Source organism: Nuphar pumila, chromosome 13, assembly GCF_984573655.1.
Source record: "Nuphar pumila chromosome 13, dmNupPumi1.hap1.1, whole genome shotgun sequence".
Classification (NCBI taxonomy): domain Eukaryota; kingdom Viridiplantae; phylum Streptophyta; class Magnoliopsida; order Nymphaeales; family Nymphaeaceae; genus Nuphar; species Nuphar pumila.
Window position 1 is genome coordinate 99,410,462 of NC_143261.1, and position 21,845 is coordinate 99,432,306.

Sequence of the window (21,845 nt, forward strand, 5' to 3'; positions counted from 1 at the left end):
TTATAGGCTTGTATGCCTCTTGTGCTGTTTTGGTATTTTTATCTCTCTTGAGATTGTATTTGGTCCATTAGTGACCAAGTGAGTTTATTAAAGCCCTTTGTTGGCATTGTGTTTATTTCACTATTGTTCCATTGTACCTTGTTTCATTACACAATTTTCATCTAATAAGTGTTTAATACAGGATCACCGGTCTAGAAGGTTGATTGGGGAAGACTCTAGGAAGGAAGACTTGTACTATGTGGACTCTCTTCAAATTCCTAAAACTCATTTTTGTAATGTGGTCCAACATAAAGACATAAATGTATGACACAAAAGACTTGGTCATCCCAACATTACCAAGTTATCCTATTTGCATTTTGTTAAAAATCTTTATAAAAATACTTTCTCTTGTAATGATTGCATTCTTGGAAAAATGAGAAGTATGCCTTTTGAACAAAGATCTATGTTTACTACAAAACCTTTTGAAATTATTCATTCGGATGTTTGGGGACTGGCACCCGTCATATCCAAGGGAGGCTTTGCCTATTATGTGATTTTTGTGAATGATTTTTCTCAATATTGTTGGATATACTTTCTTAAATACAAGCATGAAGTCTTTTCATGTTTTAAATCATATCATATGATAATTAAAAATCAATTTAATAGTAATTTTAAAATATTTAGGACCGATTTCGGAGGCGAATATCTCTCCAATGAATTTAAGAAATATCTTGAAGACTATGGTATTGTCTATCAAAGATCGTGTCCTAAGACCCCACAACAAAATGGGTTGGCCGAAAGGAAGCATAGGCATATCATTGAAACCACTAGAACTCTTCTTATATCCCAAAGCATTACAAAAATTTTTTGGGCCGAGGCGGCTCTTGAATCTGTCTATCTTATTAATCGTCTTCTATCCAAAAATTTAGATAAAATTTCTCCTTTTGAAACTCTATATGGAAAAAAACCCGATTATAATAGATTGAGAGTGTTTGGTTGCAAGTGTTTTGTCCTTACGGGTAAAAATGATAAACTTTCACCTAAAGCCATTCATTGTACTTTTCTTGGCTATTTCGAAACCTCAAAAGGATTTCAATGTTATGATACTAAAAATGATAAGTTATATGTCTAAGGAATGTGACGTTTTTGGAAAATGATAGTGGTTTTGAAAAAAATGAATCACACTTAGAAAATGCAGACTATTCCTTTCTATTTGATTTATTATCTAAAGATGATGATATCTCTAGTGATGATGAATTAACATATGATAGTGACAAAGAATTGGTTGAAAACAACAATGATTCTAACTCTCCTACCTCTCAAGAAGAAAATATAACTAGAGACACTATCACCTATACTCATAGAGATAAAAGTACCTTTAGAAGTGCTATTGAACAATACAACGAACCTAGCGAATCTATCTCCACACATGATACAAACCCTAGAAGAACCGAAAGAACTAGAAAAACCCCTTCTAGATTCATATCTTTTGATTCTTTCTCTCCTAAATATCAGGCTTGTTTAAGTGCCATTCACTCATATTTTGAACCAATTTTTTTTTGAAGAGGCCAAAAGATGTGTCAAATGGAGAGAAGTTATGGAGAGTGAACTCAAAGCGCTTAAGAAAGCTAACACTTGGGAATTTCAAACGCTTCCTAATGGAAAGAGAACTATAGGATGCCGATGGGTGTTCAAAGTCAAAACCAAGAGAGATGAATCTTTTGAGAGGTATAAAGCTCGCTTAGTAGCTAAAGGGTATAGTCAAGAATATGAGATTGCCTATGAAGAGACATTTGCTCCAGTAGCACGTATGGTTACTGTCAGATGTCTCATCACCATTGCTTCAATTAGAAAATGGAATATTTTTCAAATGGACGTCAAAAATGCCTTTTTAAATGAAGATCTTAATGAAGAAGTCTATATGGATGCTCCACCTAGTATGAAAATCTCTAAAAATAAAGTTCATCGTCTTCGTAAAGCTCTTTATGGATTGAAACAAGCTCCCAAAGCTTGGCATGATAGGTTTAACAATGTAATGATAGAAAATGGTTTCACTTCATGCTATACTGATACTGCATTGTTTGTTAAGAAATCTGATGCAAGAATTGTTATATTACTGATATATGTTGATGATATGTTAATAGCAGGTGATGATTCCAGAGGAATCAAGAGCATTAAATCTATCTTGACTTCAAAATTTGAAATGTCAGACTTGGGATTTTTGACATATTTTTGGTAATTGAGGTTGCCTATTCTCACAAAGGCTATTTTTTTGTCTCAAACTAAACTTGCTTGTGAGATTCTTGACAGATTAGAAATCACATATGACAAGGTCTATGAAACTCCTGAAATAGTGACTTCAAAGATGAAGATTGATGATGGGATTCTCCTAAAAAATCCCACACCTTACAGGCAACTGGTTGGATCTTTAATGTATCTCAACATTACTAGGCCTGATATCTCTCATGCAGTACATGTTGCTAGTCAATTTCAACATGCACCTACTACCGTTCACATGAGCACCATTCTCCGCATCATCAGATACATAAAGGGTACAATAAACAAGGGGGTATTTCTATCTTGTTTTTCTGAATTGAATTTAATTGCTTATACTGACTCTGATTGGGGAGGTAACCCGAATAACCGTCACTCCACCACTGATTTCTGCATCTTTTTAGGGGAATCTTTAATTTCTTGGAGATGCAAGAAACAACAGAAGGTCTCACTCTCATCCACAGAAGCCGAATATAGAGCCATAACATCTACTACCATGAAGATTATTTGGATTCGCAACTTGCTGAAAGATATAAATATTCAAGTCTAAGGGCCCACAAAACTATGTTGTGATAATAAAAGTGTAATTTACATTGCCAAAAATCATATATTTCATGAGCGCACGAAGCATATTGAGATGAACTGCCACTATGTTCGTGAAGAATACTTAAGAAGAACAATAGACCTCCCATATGTAACATCAGAATATCAACTGACAGACTTCTTCACCAAAGCGTTGTGCTCTTCAAGATTTAACTTCCTTCTTGACAAACTTTTGGTTATTTCACCCTAAGTTTGAGGGGGGGGGTGTTAATATATATATATATATATATATATATATATATATATATATATATATATATATATATATAACCCGATAAGGGTATTTCGATCATTTCCCACATTTTATGCATATTTGCATTTAAGAATATGATTGTATTTTCCTTTTTTATTTATTTCTTTCTTTTTATTTTTTGTTTTTATTCAATATTGTAACATGGGGGGCCCACAACATATTCGTTGGAGCCCCCCTCCAACGGTTATAAATATAACCGTTGGAGGGACTCCAACTCATATGTTGGAGCCCCCCACTTCTCCCTTTTGTATATATAGGGGTGATCCCCCTCTTGCTTTGTAATGTTTTTGTAAACCCATTTGGGACTCAATATATTGAAGTTCATTTTTTATGCCTTTGTGCATGCGTATCCGTGTCTTTGTGCACTTGTGAGAGTTCTCCTTGTGCCTTTGTGCACACTTCATGTTTCTTGTATTGTGTTCATACACAAATACTCTTTTTATAGAGATTTTCACAGCTTCCCACCTATCTAAGAAGCTTTCGATAGCTATGTTATAGACTCATCTACGTCCAACAATATTTTTTATTTATGGGTCTGTCCACAACTTTCCAAGTACCACACTCATGCAGGGTATTGTTTTCTTCATTCATAGCTTAAAACTACATGGTTTCTTTTCTTGATGGATAGCAGCCATAAACAATTTAAAATCAACAGAAAAGGTAACCCCGTTGTTTGGCGGATGACATGGTCTAGTGGATCTTCTTAATTGAATATGCTGTCCAACAACATTATAATTCGTTTCTATTGTGTCCTGAAGATTGTCTGCAACTCCTTTTGAGATTTTATCATCGTCATTAACCCTATGATTGTGTTGTGATTCCAGCTGTATCTTAGAACACCTTTTATATACCAAGGGAAACTGCTGAAACTGCAGTGAACGAGAATCTTTGTTAGAAGCAATAGTAAGCGACTTGGTTCCTTTATCTTGACCAATATCCAAGTTTTGTTGCATGCTGAACTCATGATTCTCATCATCATTTCAACCAAAATACACATCATTTGTTGCCAGTTGAGTCTCTAATTGGCTGCCAATTGACTGTACCTGTCTTGAAGGTGGGCCCATATATGGTTGAGATAGGTTGGAAGCTAAGTCACACGGACTCGACTAAAAGGTTGACCCGCGTCGACACGCCCCAACACGGGTGCGACTTCGGACATGGGGCGGACACGGTCAACTAAGTGTCGGTCTCTGTCAACGTATCTAGGCCGAGTCCGTCCACATTTTGGACTCGATCAACTTTGACTGAGTCTATTTTTGTCTATTTATTAAAATTAATTTTGGACTCGATCAACTTTGATCGAGTCTATTTTTGTCCATTTATGATAAGTTTTGTTGTTATCACACTCACAAACTTCTTTATGTGTTATATTTTGGTAAGTTTGTGTTGTTACTTCAATAGAATTACTTTTTTATTTTTGCTTTAAAATTTACAATCTTATTATTGTTATATATATATATAGCTGTATATATATATATAGCTGTAATGAGATATGCGAAAATATAAAGAGTGCTATAAGCACTTGCAATGTCCTACAATGGACAAACAAAAGAGACAATAGCCAAGTCCACTAAGGGACAATACATACACAAGCGAGAAAGGCAAAAATATAAAAGCCTCTTTATTGAGAGAGAGAGAGTTTTCAAGTATGAAAAAAATACAAAGGGGTTCACCCCTATTTATACAAAAAGAAATGAGAAGAAGGGAGACTACATGGCCTCAAAAGGAGAGCCAAAGGAGGCTCCCATGGAGTCGTTGGGAGCCCCCAACGACTCGCCCCCAACGACTCTATGGTGGGGCCCCTTTTTGGTTATTGAAAAAAGGAAAAAAATAAAAACTAAAAAACTAAATGTATTTAGAAAAGCTAAATTAAAAAACAGTTGTTTTCTAAAATAACTATGTGAAAAGACAAAAACACCCTTATCGAGTATTATATATATATATATATATTTTAACACCCCCCTCAAACTTTACAGGGAGATGACGGGAAGTTCGTAAGAAGAAACATGAAACAGAGAGCAGGAAGGGATTTAGTAAAGAAGTCCGCCAACTGATATTCTGAAGCGATATATGGAAGAGTAATTGTTCCTGGTAAAAATTCATCCCGAACATAATGACAGTCCATCTCGATATGTTTGGTGCGCTTATGGAAGGTGTGATTGCTTGCAATATATATGGCACTCTTGTTGTCACAACATAACTTTGAAGCTCTAGCAATATCAACCCCATGTCTTTAAGAAGATTGCGAAGCCAAACTAGTTCCATTGTTGTAGTTGTCATAGCCCGGTATTCAACTTCAGTAGAAGATAGCGAGACTTTTTGTTGCTTCTTGCATCTCCAGGCAATTAAGGAATCTCCTAAAAAGACACAAAAACCTGTAGTTGAGATCAAGGTTTTAAAACCCGTGACTCAGAACTTGACTCGTTATTTATTGACTCGTGACTCGGCGGGTCAACTCGGTGACTCGGACCGGGTTTTGTTAACTTTTGATTTTAAAAGAAAAACAATATGTAATTTGTCTGAAACCATGTTTTTGAGTAAACATAGTCTCCAAATGTCTGTAAGAATATAAAAACAACTGCAAAGAGCTATAGAGGTTTGCTTGAATAATTGAATTTGATATCTATACATGCACTTTGACTAATTCATGACTTGAATTAGAGGATTTGGTCACCATGAGTTCAGTCTGCTACTACCTAAGGTTCCTAAAATGGCCAATCATATATGCTAGCTTGTTTTAAAAGTTTTAATTCCCTCTCTAACAAATCCATAAATGTAAAACAGGGATATATGTGCATATTGAAAGTTTACAGAATGCCCAATATCAACATAAATAAGCAATTTTCTCATGTATAAAACTATGCAGGAAATCTATTAATGGCACAACTATAAAAAGACTACTAATATTTGAATATGTACAATGCTTGTTCACATAACAAATGGATGATGAAACCTAAATGTGACTTCCCATAGGCACAGTTGACCCGCCATATATAGTGAGAATCATTTCTTTAAAATATTTTGCTAGAATAAGTTGATAACAGTAACACAGGGTGAACAGTAGTTCGAACAACATGGCGATTTTATTCTATGGATTTAAATGCTTTTTTATCTTTGAATGATTTTTATTTTCTTTTTTATACAAAATCTGGGGGTAACCCTTGTTAAAATATATGTACTTATATATTTCGAAACTGTGATTTGAAACTCAAAAAATAAATTTCAAACATCCCAAAACTCGCCCGAGTCAGGCCGAGTCAAGCCGAGTCAGGCTGAGTCAAACCCGAGTTTTGGCAAACCGAGTTTGCCTTGCCGGGTTGACTCGCTGGAGGGGCGAGCCGAGCCGAGTCAGCCGAGTCAACGAGTTGACTCGGCGAGTTTTAAAACACTGGTTGAGATTCTATCATTAGGGTTACCTCTCCAATCTGCATCAATATAAGCAAGAAGGTTTAATGAAGAAGATGAGGATAAAAATAACCCTTTATTTATAGTGTTTTTGATGTACCGGATGACCCAGAGCATGACGCTCATATGCACAGTTGTAGGAGCATGCTAAAATTAGCTTGCAGAGTGAACCGCATGAGCGATGTCTGGTCTGATGATGGTTAGGTAAGTGAGAGATCCAATGAGTTGTCTGTAGGGTGTGGGATCTTTCAGAAGAACCCCATCCTCCAACTTTAATTTGGCATTAATGACCTCTAGAGTCTCTACCTTTTTATCATCTGAAATGCCAGACTTAGTATATATATCTGCAACATGCTTTATCTGTGACAAAATATATCCTCTAGGAGAATATGCGACTTCAATACCAAGAAAATATCTAAGGAACCTAAATCAGACATGTTAAAATTATTTTTTAACATGGTTTTAACATCAACAATACTATTTTGATCATTCCCAATGATAATCATGTCATCAACATAAAGTAATAAGATAACAATGCTAGTACCTGCACTTTTAACAAAGAGAGCAGTGTCAGTATAACAGGAGTGAAATCCTAATTTAACCATGATATCAATAAAATGATCATACCAAGCCTTGGGGGCTTGCTTATGACCATATAAGGCTTTTAAGAGTTTAAGGGTTTGACCTTGTCCAATATTAATTCCGGGTGGTGGATCCATATATACTTCTTCATTTAAATTTTCATTTAGAAAAACATTTTTCACATCGAGTTGATATATAGGCCATTTTTTGGTTGATGCGACAACTATTAGAGTTCTGACACTAGTCATTCAGGCTAGATGAGCGAATGTTTCCTCATAGTCGATTCCATATTCTTGCATGAAAATCAAATCAGAGAGTAACAATTTTACAGTAGAAATCAGATAAGAGAATAGCGATTTACAGTAGAAATCAAATCAGCGAGTGACGATTTACAATAGAAATCAGATCAGAGAGTATCGATTTACAGTCGAAATTTGATTTATACTGTGAATTGCTACTCTCTGATTTGATTTTTATTGTAAATCGTTACTCTCTGATCTGATTTCTACTGTAAATTGCTACTCTCTTATTCGATTTTCATTGTAAATCGCTACTCTCTGATTTGATTTCTACTGTAAATCGCTACTCTCTTATTTGATTTCTACTGTAAATCGCTACTCTCTGATTTGATTTCCACTGTAAATCACTACTCTCTTATCTGATTTCTACTGTAAATTGTTACTCTCTTATGTGATTTTTATTATAAATCGCTACTCTCTGAATCAATAAGATCATGTAAAAACATATAATCACTTTCATTTGATTTTTCCATTTTTTCAAAACCATTCTCATCTTCTAAGAAAGTTACATCTTTTGAAACATACAACTTGTCATTTTTGAAATCAAAACACCTATAGCCTTTTTTATTTTTCCCATGACCTAGAAAAACACATTCAATTGCCTTTGGAGACAACTTATCTCTCTTATGCAAGAGAACAAATCATTTACAAAAAAAAATGTGAAGGCGATTGAAATCTGGAGAGAATTTAAAAAGTTTTTCATAAGGAGAGACATTCTTTAATTTTGAGGAAGGCATTCTATTGATTAGGTAGGTTGAGGTTAAGACGGCTTCAACCCAAATTTTTTTGGGAATATTTCTAAAGACAAACAATGTTCTAGCGGTTTCTATAATATGCCTATGCTTTCTCTCCGCTAGTCTATTTTGTTGTGGAGTTCTAGGGCATGATTTTTGGTGACAAATTCCATTTTGAGTTAAATAATTTTGGAATTCAGTAGATAAATATTCACCACCGGAATCGATTCCCAAAGTGGATATATTACTTTGAAATTGATTTTGAATTTTTACATGAAATTCTTTAAAGAAGGAAAACACTTCCGATTTGTGACTAAGAAAATAGATCCAAACATATCGAGTAAAGTCATCGATGAAAGTGACATAGTAGGAGTAACCCCCTTTATACATGACCGGAGATGGACCCCAAACATCCGAGTGCACCAATTCAAAGGGTCTTGAAGAAAGAAAAAATCTAGTTGGAAAAGGAATAGACTTCATTTTTCCAAAAATACAATCTTTGCAATTAATGTCTTTTTCCTTACAAAATTTGTTTCCAAATGGAAAAAGATACATTTTTGAATAGCTTGGATGACCAAGCCTTTTATGCCAAGTTTCAATACTTTTTTCTTAGAGATAAGAACAAAAATAGTTTGTAGGAAGGTTTAGATGATCCATATAGTAGAGGTCCCCCTTTCTATGACCTTGCCCAATCCGCTTCCCGGACCAGAGATCCTTCACAAAGCAACCATTAGATGAGAAAGATATTTCACATCCATGGTCGGCAATTTGGGAGACCGAAAAAATGTTTAAATTTAGTTTTGGAACAACTCTAACTTTTGAAACAAAAAGATTTTGAGAATTTTTTGAGTTTAGAGTTCCAATACTAGAAATTTTCAAAAAAGTTTCATCGGTCGTAGAAACACAAGAGCCTTTTGAATTGGTGCAAACATCGACTAAGGCATTTTCATGAGGGGTCATATGAAAAGATGTTCTGGAGTCTAAGATCCAAGAGTACGTACCAGGTGATGATGTAGACGCAATGGCCGTACCCGATGTGGAGGAAGTAACTTTAAGGATTTGTTGAAGAGCCATGGATATTTGACCAAGGGTCTCTTTGAGGTCACCATTTTTGCCTTCATCTTCCTTGGTGGTAGATTCTTCAAGAGAGGCCACCTTAGGTTTGAAGGTTCCATTGAGTTTTGGGCAAACGAGTTTGATGTGACCCGACTCATAGCAATGATGGCCAACAATCAATTTTCTTCCTCCATTGTAGTTTCCTTGTTTACCAAAGTAGGGGGTTTATAGGTTTTTACATTGTTGCCGGGTTTAGATACGGCAAGCACTTCATCAACATTCTTACTCATGCCAAGCCTTGTTTCTTCTTGAGTGATTTCGGCAATGACATCCTCTATTGGAGGAAAGATAGATCTATGGAGAAGTGATGACCTCACTTGCTCAAATTCGGGACGTAACCCAAATAAGAATTGAAACAATCGATCTTGTTCCATTTGCTTTTGTCTTAATTCAACATCTTCCATAGCAACCCATTTTGGCTCTAAAAGAGCCAACTCATCCCATAGTGGATTTAAAACACTATAGTAATCTTGAATACTTGAATTACTTTCTTTGGTGGTTTTAATTTTTTCTTGCAAAAAATATGCTATTGCAAGATCCTTTTGGGTATACATACCCTTTGTAAAAAACCAAGCCTCATTGGTCCAGCGAAATTTAGCTATATTAGCACATACCTTGAGTTCGACATTGTTCATGAACCAAAAAAGGATTTTTGCGTGATTGCTTTCCCAATCTTCAACTTCTTTTTGATGACTTTCAATGGCTTTGAGGTGAGCATCTCCTTCAAGAGCCTTTTCTTGGCCACCTTCAATCTTTATGAGCTCCAATCTAGGTTCCGGAATGGAACCCATAACATACCCCCCAAAGTTTCTTACCTTTGAGGTTGTTCTCCATAGCCGATGCCCACATCATGTAGTTCTTTCCATTGAGTTTGAAGGATAGGTCGATTTTTGCTTCCATAATGCCACCAAGAAGTGAGACAATAGATGAGAAATATATATACCACGTTTTTTTATCTAAGAACCGAGTCGCTCTGATACCATGTAACGAGATATGCGGAAATATAAAGAGTGATATAAGCACTTGCAATGTCCTACAATGGACAAACAAAAGAGACAATAGCCAAGTCCACTAAGGGACAATACATACACAAGCCTTGAGAAAGGCAAAAATATAAAAGCCTCTTTATTGAGAGAGAGATAGTTCTTAAGCATGAAAAAAATACAAAGGGGTTCACCCCTATTTATACAAAAAGAAATGAGAAGAAGGGAGGCCACATGGCCTCAAAAGGAGAGCCAAAAAGGGGGCTCCCATGGAGTCGTTGGGAGCCCCCAACGACTCTATGGTGGGGCTGTTAAAATATGATGTATACATATATATATCTATATATTTAGATTATGACATATACACATATATATCATCATATATATGTCTATATGTCTATCTACATATATAAATATATATATTTATTTTGTAATACACGATAGGGGTAATTTTGTCATTTCACCTGTACACGCATATCCTAGATATGCTTCTTTTTCTTTTTTCTTTTTATTCTTTTTCCTTTTTTGTTTTTTTACTTTTTCTTTTTTTTTATTGTTTGAGAGGGGTCCACATAGAGACATTGGACCCCTCCAACGGTCATAAATATGACCGTTGGAGGGGCTCCAACGTCCCTATGGGAGCCTCTCCTTGGGTCCCTTGCTGTGTATAAATAAGGGGCATGGTCCCATGTATTCTCGAAGCTTCTTATGAAGCATTTTATGAGTGAAATATATTTTTTTACCTCTTTGTGTGTTTAACCACTTTTTGTGGTTTATTTTGCCCATTTGTGGCCTCTTGTGTATGTGAGTGCTTCCGTGCTTACTCTTGGAGATTTCGCCTCTCTCGTTTCGCACTTCATTACATAGTATCAAAGCCTTGGTTGTGAAGGCTTCATTGGATCCTCTCTTGACAAGTAATATCTCTCTTCTCTCTTGTCTCAAAATTCTTGTTCTAGAAATGGCCAACAAAGATGCAAAAATCGATCTCTCATTCAAATTGGATGGGACCAATTACCGCATGTGGGCGGCCTCTATGGAAAATAATCTCAAAGGTAAAAAACTTTGGGGTTATGTATGTGGAACCATTCCGAAACCACAATTGAAGTTAACTAAGTTTGAAGGAGATGAGGAAAAAACTTTGAACGAAGAAGAAAAAGAGAAGACTATTCTTGATTACTCTTCTAAAATGGAAGATTGGAAAAGTGAGCATGCTAAAATTCTAGCATGGTTTATGAATAATGTCGAATTAAAGATTTGTGCAAATCTTGCTAAATTCAAGAAGGCTAATGAAGCTTGGTCTTTTATAAAAGGCATGTACACCCAAAGAGACCTTGCTAGGCATTTTTTTCTACAAGAAAAGGTAAGAGCTACTAAGCAAGGTGATATGAGTATTAGGGATTACTAGTGCTCTATCCTCTTTATGGGATGAGCTTGTCTTTCTCGAACCGCAATGGGAAGGAAGTGCTATTGCCATGAGACAAGAGCAAATGGAAAAGAAAGGTTCTTTCAATTTATTCATGGGCTTCGTCCCGAATTTGAGCAACTTAGAGGATCCTTTCTTTATAGGGCCTCTACTCCTCTAAGTGATATTTTGGCCGACTTATGCCAAGAAGAAACTCGTTTGGCCTTGAAAAGAGATGTTGATGAAGTACATGCCGTGTCTAGACCCGACAACAATGTTAGATCATATAAACCACCACATTTTTGGAAGAATAATGGCAGTGGAGGAAGAAAAATCATTTGTCATAATTGTAATAAACCAGGCCATATTTGTTCGGATTGTCCTAAATTCAAAAAGAAGGTGGCTTCCGTGGGTGAAACTCCTCCAATCATCAATGAAGACTCACAGAAGGATGGAGACATAAAGGAGTCCATCGCTCATCTAACCGAAACCCTTCAACAATTTATAAAGATGAACTCCTCTACATCATCCTCTTCACCTTCCACTTTTGGTGCCGCCATCTCCTCCTTTCCATGTATGACTTCTTGGATTCTTGACTCGGGTGCCTCCTTCCATATGATTACAAATGCATCACTTTTGTCAAAACCAAGTCTCAATAAATTTAAATCATATGTATCCACCGCCGATGGAACATCCTTGAATGTTGAAGGCATTGGAAATCTTGAGAAAATTTATGACAAAAACAAAGAATTTTTTGTTCCCAAAATCCGAATTATTCCAAAACTTAATCTAAATCTTTTTTCCGCTTCTTAAATTACCGATTTTGAGTGTAATGTCTCTTTTTCACCAACCCATTGCTATGTGCAGGATCTCCGGTCCAGGAAGCGGATTGGGCAAGGCCATAGAAGAGGGGACCTTTATTATATGGATTTTTTGTCTTTGCCATCCAAATCATTTTGTAATCATGTTCAATCTAAAGATATTGGGACTTGGCATAAGAGGCTTGGACACCCTAGTATTTCTAAGTTGTACCTCTTTCCATTTTTGGAAAAATTTTGTAATACAAATACATTTACATGCAATGATTGTATTCTTGGCAAAATTCATTCTCTTCCATATTCACATAGTAATTTCGTGTCAAAAAGGCCTTTTGAACTTGTGCATTCCGATGTATGGAGACCGACACCCGTTATGTCTAAAGGGGGCTATTCTTACTATGTTTCTTTTATCGATGACTTTACCAAATATACTTGGGTTTACATTATTAAGAATAAATCCGATGTCTTCACTAATTTTAAAGAATTTTACGTTCTTATTCAAAATCAATTTCAAAACAATATAGCCATATTTAGATCTGACTCTGGAGGTGAGTACATGTCTAAAGATTTTCAAAATTATTTTAAAACAAATGGAATTTTGCACCAACGATCTTGTCCTAAAACTCCGCAACAAAATGGTCTTGCGGAAAGGAAACATAGACATTTAATCGAAACCACAAGAACTCTTCTTGTATCTAAAAATGTTCCTAAAAACTTTTGGGCCGAAGCTCTTCTTACCGCAACATATCTTATAAATCGTATGCCCTCTTCTTCTTTAAAAAATGTTTCACCTTTTGAAAAATTATTTAAAATTACTCATGATTTTAATAGACTAAGAATCTTTGGATGCAAATGCTTTGTACTTAGTCAAGGACAAGATAAATTGTCACCTAAAGCTCTTGAATGTGTGTTCATTGACTATGGTGAGAATAAAAAAGGCTATAGATGCTATGATGTTCGAAACAATAAACTGTATGTGTCAAGAAATGTAAACTTTCTTGAAGAACAAAATGGTTTCGATATCCACACATCTAAGGAAGACATCGATTATTCTTTTCTATTTGACTTAGCTCCTAGAATTGAGTCCCTCGAGGCAATTAGTTGTGATACTACTTGTGATGGCATCTTACATTATAACGATATACCACAACATGATAATGTTTCTCAAAATGAAAATCTTAATGATATAAATGTTTACACTCGGCGGTTAGGAAATGAACATCAACCTGCTATTGATAGATACTCTCAAGACTTCTCTTTAGAAGAATCTATTGATAACAACCCACCTAGGAGATCTTCTCGTACTAGTAGGCCACCACAAAAATTTGTGTCTTATGAATCCTTTTCTCCAAATTATAGGACTTGTCTCATGTTAATACATTCGTATCATGAGCCTACCTCATTCAAGGAAGCTAAAGATCATCCACATTGGATTGAAGCTATGAAAGTCGAATTAGAGGCTCTTAACAAAGCCCAAACTTGGAGCATTATTCCTCATCCATTAGGAAAAAAGGCAATTGGGTGTAGATGGGTATATAAAGTCAAAACCAAATGTGATGGGTCTCTAGAAAGATATAAAACTCGCTTGGTTGCAAAAGGCTACGCCCAAGAATATGGGATTGATTATGAAAAAACCTTTGCTCCTGTAGCCAGAATGACTAGTGTACGAACCTTAATTGCTTTAGCCTCCATCAAGCAATGGCTGATATATCAACTTGATGTTAAAAATGCGTTCCTAAATGAAACTCTGTGTGAAGAAGTTCTTATGGACCCTTCGCCCGGTCTTGAAATTGGGAAAGGAAATATTCTAAAGTTGAACAAAGTTCTCTATGGTCTTAAACAAGCACTAAAAGCTTGATATGATCTTTTTAGCAAAGTAGTTCTTGATAATGGTTTTTCCTCATGTTACACAAATACTGCTTTGTTTGTTAAATCTTCTGATGAATACATAACAATTTTGTTACTATATGTTGATGACATGATTATCACTGGTAATGATAAGAAAGGTATTGACTTTATTAAAAATATTCTTAAGAAAAATTTTGATATGTCTGACCTGGGTTTTCTGAGGTATTTCTTAGGAATTGAAGTTGCATACTCCCTCAAGGGGTATGTCCTATCTCAGATGAAGCTTGCCTCTGACATTATTGCCCGGTCTGGGCTGACAGATGACAAAAGGGTGGAGACTCCAGAAGTGATCAATGCCAAGATGAGAGTCAGTGATGACAATCCTTTAGCAGACCCCACGCCTTACCGTCAATTGATTGGATCACTAACATATTTGTCTATCACCAAGCCCGACATTTCACATGCAGTTCATAGTGCAAGTCAATTTCAGACTGCTCCTTCTACTGTTCACATGGCAGCAATAATGAGGATTATCAGATACTTGAAAAATTCTATAACTAAGGGAGTATTCTTATCCTCTTCTTCACATCTTACTTTACTTGCATATACTGACTCCGATTGGGGGGGTAACCCCGATGATCGTATTTCTACCACAGGTTATTGTGTGTTTCTTGGTGAGTCACTTATCTCATGAAGGTGTAAGAAGTAGCATAAAGTCTCTCTCTCGTCTACCGAAGCAGAATATCGTGCGATGACCACTACCACAACTGAGATTGTATGGTTAAGAAGCTTGCTTAAAGATATGGGTGTCTCATTCTTAACTCCTTCAAAGCTGTGTTGCGACAACAAGAGCTCTATCTATATTGCTAGCAATCACACCTTTCATGAACGAACAAAGCACATTGAGATGGATTGTCATTATGTTCGTGATGAGTTCTTACGGGGCACCATTCAACTCCCATATGTTCCTACCGAATATCAGTTGGCGGACTTCTTCACCAAAGCCTTGCCATCGCCTCGCTTCTTCTTTCTCCTTAGCAAACTCTCGGTGATTTCACCGTGTGTTTGAGGGGGGGTGTTAAAATATGATGTATACATATATATCTATATATTTAGATTATGACATATACACATATATATCATCATATATATGTCTATCTCCATATATAAATATATATATTTATTTTGTAATACCCGATAGGGGTAATTTTGTCATTTCACCTATACACGCATTTCCTAGATATGCTTCTTTTTCTTTTTTCTTTTTATTCTTTTTCCTTTTTTGTTTTTTTCCTTTTTCTTTTTTTTTATTGTTTGAGAGGGGTCCACATAGAGACGTTGGACCCCTCCAACGGTCATAAATATGACCGTTGGAGGGGCTCCAACGTCCCTATGGGAGCCCCTCCTTAGGTCCCTTGCCCCTGTATAAATAAGGGGCATAGCCCCATGTATTCTCGAAGCTTCTTATGAAGCATTTTATGAGTGAAATATATTTTTTTACCTCTTTGTGTGTTTGACCACTTTTTGTGGTTTATTTTGCCCATTTGTGGCCTCTTGTGTATGTGAGTGCTTCCGTGCTTACTCTTGGAGATTTCGCCTCTCTCGTTTCGCACTTCATTACAGGGGCCCCTTTTTGGTTATTGCAAAAAGGAAAAAAATAAAAAAATAAATGTATTTAGAAAAGCTAAATTAAAAAATAGTTGTTTTCTAAAACAACTATGTGAAAAGACAAAAATACCCTTATCGGGTATTATAAATCTATATATATATATAAATAAATAAATAAATAATATATATATATATATATATACATATTTTAACAATAGCCGTGTCCCTGTGTCCAAATTTTTTAAAATTGCTTCTCACCCGCACCCATGTGACATAGGTTGGAAGTTGTTAAAACTGCCACAAGCCAAAATTTTATCAAGGATTTAAACTTAGCTGAAGCAGAAACCACACACTCATTTTCGTTAAATATAACATGTTTGGAAATTACGAGACGATTAGTCTCCAAATTATAACACCTGCAACATTTAACCTCATTGTCATATCCAACAAATTGGCAAACTTGAGTTTTTGGGGCAAACTTGTTCCAAAGGAAGTCATCAATATGAACATAACACAGACAAAAGCTGTGTTATCAATACTGTTATCAACATCATTGATAGAACGAGATACTACAGACAAAAGCAGCGAACAACCAGAAGGAGGTAACACAAGAGAATCCAACGATTATGTGGGAATTTCATTTACCACATAAAGACCACAATATCGCTTCCCTTCAACGAGCATCCGCTTCTTGCGAATATCCTGTACAAAAATAAAAGACAAAGAAAAGGAAACATGAGAATTCATTTGATCAGACAATTGAGAGACAAAAATAAGATTACGTTTAATGCTAGGAGAGAGTGTTGAACAAATAAAGGGGACCAGAATTGGTAGGTACCAAGACAATGCCTATATGAGTGATGGGGTGATGTTTATTATCTTCTTTAATAATAGGACCCAATCCACGATAAGGCATAGCATGTATGAATTTACCTGAATCTTCTGTTACATAATGTGCTGCCCAAGAATCAAGATACCAAGTGTTTTGAGCAGAAAAAGAAGCCTGAGAGGAGGAAGAGACATGCTACCCTTTAACATTGTGATGTGTTTGCGTACTTGTAGACCACAGATTCACCGACTGGGTTTGTTGCAAGTTCGACTAGCTGAATGTGGTGCTAAGAGTATTATGATCCTGATATGACGCCACTGATGCGGGATATGAAGGCCACTGGAGAAGGTGATGGGGGCCTTGGACCCCCCCAAAAGGGACACTTGAGAGTGTGCAAAAACATGCTGGAATAGGAACCGTTGGTGGGTGATACGCAGGAACATACCTCTTGTACAAGTTTATTTGTCTGCCTTCCAACCTTTGATTCATACTGCAATAAGAACTCTGCAGGAACATGTAAAGTCCCATCGAGATGTCCAATCAAACCATGACTGCTGATAAAGGGGATGATCTGTTTCTTCCAAGTGACAAAATTGGAAGAGTCTAACTTGTCAGAGACAAGTTGACTAGGAAAGGAAGAGTTGATGAGAGAGTTAGAACTTAGGGTAGCTATAATGAGAGGATTATTAGAATTTTGAAAAAGCAAAAAGAGGAAGTAACAAACCAACACCAACCTTTTCTTTTGCTGGTTGATAACAGTAGCTGCAGACTAACGAGATTATGCAGACTCTATACCTCTAATACAAGCTTATTTGTCTGCTTGTCATCCTTCGATTCAGACTGTATAAGAACTCTGCCGGAACATGTAGAGTCCCATCAAGATGCCCAATCAAACCATGGCTGATGATAAAGGGGATGATTTATTTCTTCCAAGTGACAAAATTGGAAGATTCTAACTTGTCAGAGACAGGTTGACTAAGAAAGGAAGAGTTGATGGGAGAGCCAGAACTTAGGGTAGCTATGATGAGAGGATTATTAGAATTCCGAGAAAGAAGAAAGATGAGGTAATAAACCAACACCAACCTTTTTTTTTGCTGGTTGATAACAGTAGCTGCAGACTAATGAGATTCTGCAGACTCTATGCCGGTGACATCTGCTAAAACAGAAGTATATGTATTCTTTCCCTTTTTTTGTATAATGAAAGGAAAGAAAAAAAGGCTCAAGAAACAATGAAAGAAAGAAAGAAGGGCTCAAGAGAGGAAACAGTCCAGTAGGTTCAGATTTGGAATAAAGTGGATCCAGATCTGAGTCTTTTAAGATTCGTTCCCCTTTTTTTGGAAGGATATCTATATAACTTTTTTCTTTGAGAGAAAAAGAAAGAAACAGGACAGTAATGAAAGAAGAAAGAAAATGGAAAGGACTGTTCAGATCTGAATCGTTTTAGAGTTTTTTTTAAACAGTTTTTTTTTTTGGAAGGGAACAAGAAAGAAAGAAGAAAGAAATAAGGACAGGATTTGAGAAAGAAGAAAACAGAAGGTAGATCACCTTACCAGCAGCCTTTGATTTGATGAGGTGCTTATTCTCTCCCCTGCTCTGATACCATGTTAATTTTAGCAGAGTTTCAGCCTGTATATGAGAGAGAGAGAGAGAGAGAGAGAGAGAGAGAGATCTATGGGACGTTCCTTTGTTTTCATATACAAGAGGACGTCCCTATGTGTGTATTTATAGAACAAAAAATAGAGTTACAATAGGACAGTTATACAACAGTTTGTGTTTAATTAAAACTGGTCCAGCACAATGACCAAAATACCCTCAGCTGGGATGTCACCTAGAGTCCTAGTTATAATAGGACTGGTATGCCTAAATGACCAGAATATCCTCTTTATCCTTCACGTCTCTATCCTTAACAACCACAACTAGGGCAAAACCGTTTCGAATACATGTAAAGAATGAGCTAGAAAAAATGCTTTGGGGAAGCGTATAAATAACAAAAGTGCACATGATTGCATGTCACAGATGGATAATAAAGTTGCAACATTTTAATTAAATGTTCAGCATCAAGACTTCAAATCCCACAAGGGAATGCATTCCAACCTGACTATCAACAGAAGGAAGCTCTTGAAGAAGAGGATACATGACCATATGTGTGTGTGCATGCATATGTATTAGTTGCATCTTCACATGGTGTAAGCATAAGTTAAATAATCATGCGAAGAATGCACTTGTCGAGAAATATGCCAACTATGTTGGAAGCACTTTGTTGGGTCATATGATCGTCATTCATCAAGGGCCGTTGTGTTTTTTTTTTTTTTTTTTAATATGGAAGGGAAATTGATGTAGGGGCAGAGCGGAATCTGGGTTGATCAGAAAGAAGAAGGCAAGAAGAAGCTAGAGGAGTATTAGTCTCGGGATCCAATTTGGATCCAGATAGGTCCATTTAGTCTTGCATTTTATTTGGATTTTGGATTTGTCCTAAATCCGTCATAGGGTAGGGCTTTCTCTTTCAAGTGTAAATACATTGTTATGGGATTTGTAATTAGATGGTTGATTAATTACTTTGAAATTGATTTTCTCTTCTCTCTCTAAACTCTATTCCTTGCTTTCTTTTTGTAGTTGATAGTGTAGACCATAGATCATAGCATAGATTTTTCGCGAATTGGGCAACTGATTTGCATCAAAGTGTTTGAGGTACATAAGCAATGAAAAGAAAAGTTGTTGCTTATCATTGTATGCAATGGGGCTTCAAAATTTTGCACGAATTTGAAAAGGTCAGGCCTGAATTATTAGAACAGAAAATCCATATATATATATATACTAGTGTGTTATATATGAGGAGATTGTTTATATGGCTTGTTAGTATTCAATATTGTGAATTTCGGGATTGTAACTAGCTTTGACAGATCATTGTAGTTAATTCCTATAAGGGATAAAGGGGGTGTTGAAAGTTAAAATATGCCTTAATTTAGACTAAAGGAGGTAAGATATTGGACAAAACACAGGAACACCTAACCATGGGGCGGTGATTACTATAAAGTGTAAAGCATGACATGTTAAAAGGACCATGATTTCAGGTAAATAAGGTCATTCTAACAAGCAGAAAAGTTCATCTTCTCTCACTTGAAATCATCATTAGTAAAGTTCTGTTCTGCATGAATTGTTACCTAATAATCACATTTATTGTTGATTGATTCATTTATTAATTACATTGCCGTTGTTTGGTAGGATTTGTGCATCTTCATGCATGCATGGCATATAATAGAAGCAAAATTGACATTGTGTGGTTGATTTTTTTGTCTTTTTGTTACTTGTTCTTGTCAAACCCAAAAAATTTAAAGGCATTATTTGGTTATTCCTGTGGAACATATCTCAACCGTCAAGGATCTCCAAAGAAGAGCGGAGGATTATCTTCTAGGTAAATAACATCTTTGCATGATTATGATCATCAGATTATGCTAGTTCCATTCTTTATTTCTTTGCATTCATTTCAATCTTGTATTTTCTGATCTGTTGTTTTCTTTGCAGTAAATCACATGTTAGAAGTTGGGAAAACTCTATTGCAAAAGAATGCACCTGAAGCTGTAAAATACAGGTATTGCTTCTAAATGCTTATATTCATATTTTCAAAAGACTGTATGTTATTGCTAACCTTGCTGCCATAAGCCAAAATTATGTGGTAGAGGAGAGTAACAAGTTTCTGTTTTCTCTCAGGGAGAGAATCTTGAATAAGAATTAAGTAGTGATATACGAGTGCTTGAGTTGTTAGACCTGGTTCAATGAAGCGGTATCCCCTGGCCATGTTCTTCATTAGCATTTTACACAGAATAATGACAAAATAAAAAATTCAAATAAAGAAAACGTAAAAAAATAATAATAAATCAGTAAGAATCCTCCTGATATTATTTGACCATGTGAATGGGACATGGCGTGATGATTATGATATTACTGTTATATAGTATATACATGTGTTATATGTCATTGCAATTGAAGTTATATTAGCTTGATTGAGCGTGTATAATGACATAAGTGGCTTTTTGCAGAAAATGATATGTTGATAAATCTGTTTATGGAAAGCCTGATCGGCAACTTTGAGTTTTTAAAGAGTAGGGTGAAGCTTGAGAGGAATTGATACAGACACATCTTAAATTCGATGTGGTATTTATTATTTCCAAGTCAAATAAATTATCTTGTACTTGCTGCAGTCAAATTACAGTACTCAAGTTTTGATTAAGATTTAGAGTATGTGTTCTACAATCGACATCTAAAGTTGGATATATAGGATTGTCTTTCTGAGTTAATCTGACTTTCTTTGGAAATGGAGTTGGAGGAACTGATACTGAAAAGGTAGTAGGAGATCTATGCTTAAATGATCAGTTTAGACTACCATTCTAAAGGAAATGGATGGAAGTAAAGGTGACACTTTCTTTTTTCCTTGTTGGGGGTGTGTAGTGCCACAGACAAGGAGATTTTGAATTAGTAACAAGCAAAAAAAAGACAGTGGAATTCGTGTGGAACAAGAATATTTTAAAAGATTCTGGTTAGGAGTTGTCTAATAAAGGACTATTGATCCTAAATGTTTTCATGGTTAAGTCCGGAGGTTTTTCATTACAACGAAACATGTATCTACAGCCACTTTGGAGCCTCCAAAGGGAAAAGGATGCATGTGTAACCACTTTGGAATCAATTTTGGTGGTGCCCAATAGAGGTAGCACAATATGCAGACTATAGGCCAGAAATGAAAACCTTATGTTTTAGGAAAATCATATTTTTGGTTCACTCTTCCGTCTTATCGTTCCATAATTTTTCCAATTCTTCTTTTTATCATCGAAAGGCTATGTGTAGCATGTCTTCATTCTTCCTTTATTTTTTGTCCTCTTTGAGTGGTTTATGTATCTGATACTCATTGATGTAGTGATTTTCTGTTCCAGGGTAAAAAATGTGAAATTAATCAATTATAAATAGATGATTGAGGGTTATTAGTTAGGAACCACTGTTTGACAAAGTCAAAAGGAGAAAAAACTGATAACTCAGTTATATATAAATATATAAATATAAATATACATATATGATTTATCAGAGTTTTCTCCTTTTATATATTATGTATGTATGTTAGTA

General features: G+C 35.7%; 1 protein-coding gene and 1 long non-coding RNA gene across 2 annotated transcripts in view; one reads left to right on the forward strand and one right to left on the reverse strand.

The window, feature by feature from the left end:
• Positions 1–21,845, forward strand: part of HINT4 (histidine triad nucleotide-binding 4) — a 33,406-nt gene that overhangs the window by 10,969 nt on the left and 592 nt on the right. The window contains exons 3-4 of the mRNA XM_089985993.1: positions 20,069–20,145; positions 20,256–20,322. Coding sequence (XP_089842119.1) covers positions 20,069–20,145; positions 20,256–20,322 — 144 coding nt within the window. The remainder of the gene's footprint in view (positions 1–20,068; positions 20,146–20,255; positions 20,323–21,845) is intronic.
• Positions 16,383–18,429, reverse strand: LOC149819424 (uncharacterized). Its single transcript, XR_016427299.1, has 2 exons — positions 17,179–18,429; positions 16,383–16,606 (listed from the first exon to the last, which is right to left on the reverse strand). It is a non-coding gene; the product is annotated as an uncharacterized LOC149819424 (long non-coding RNA).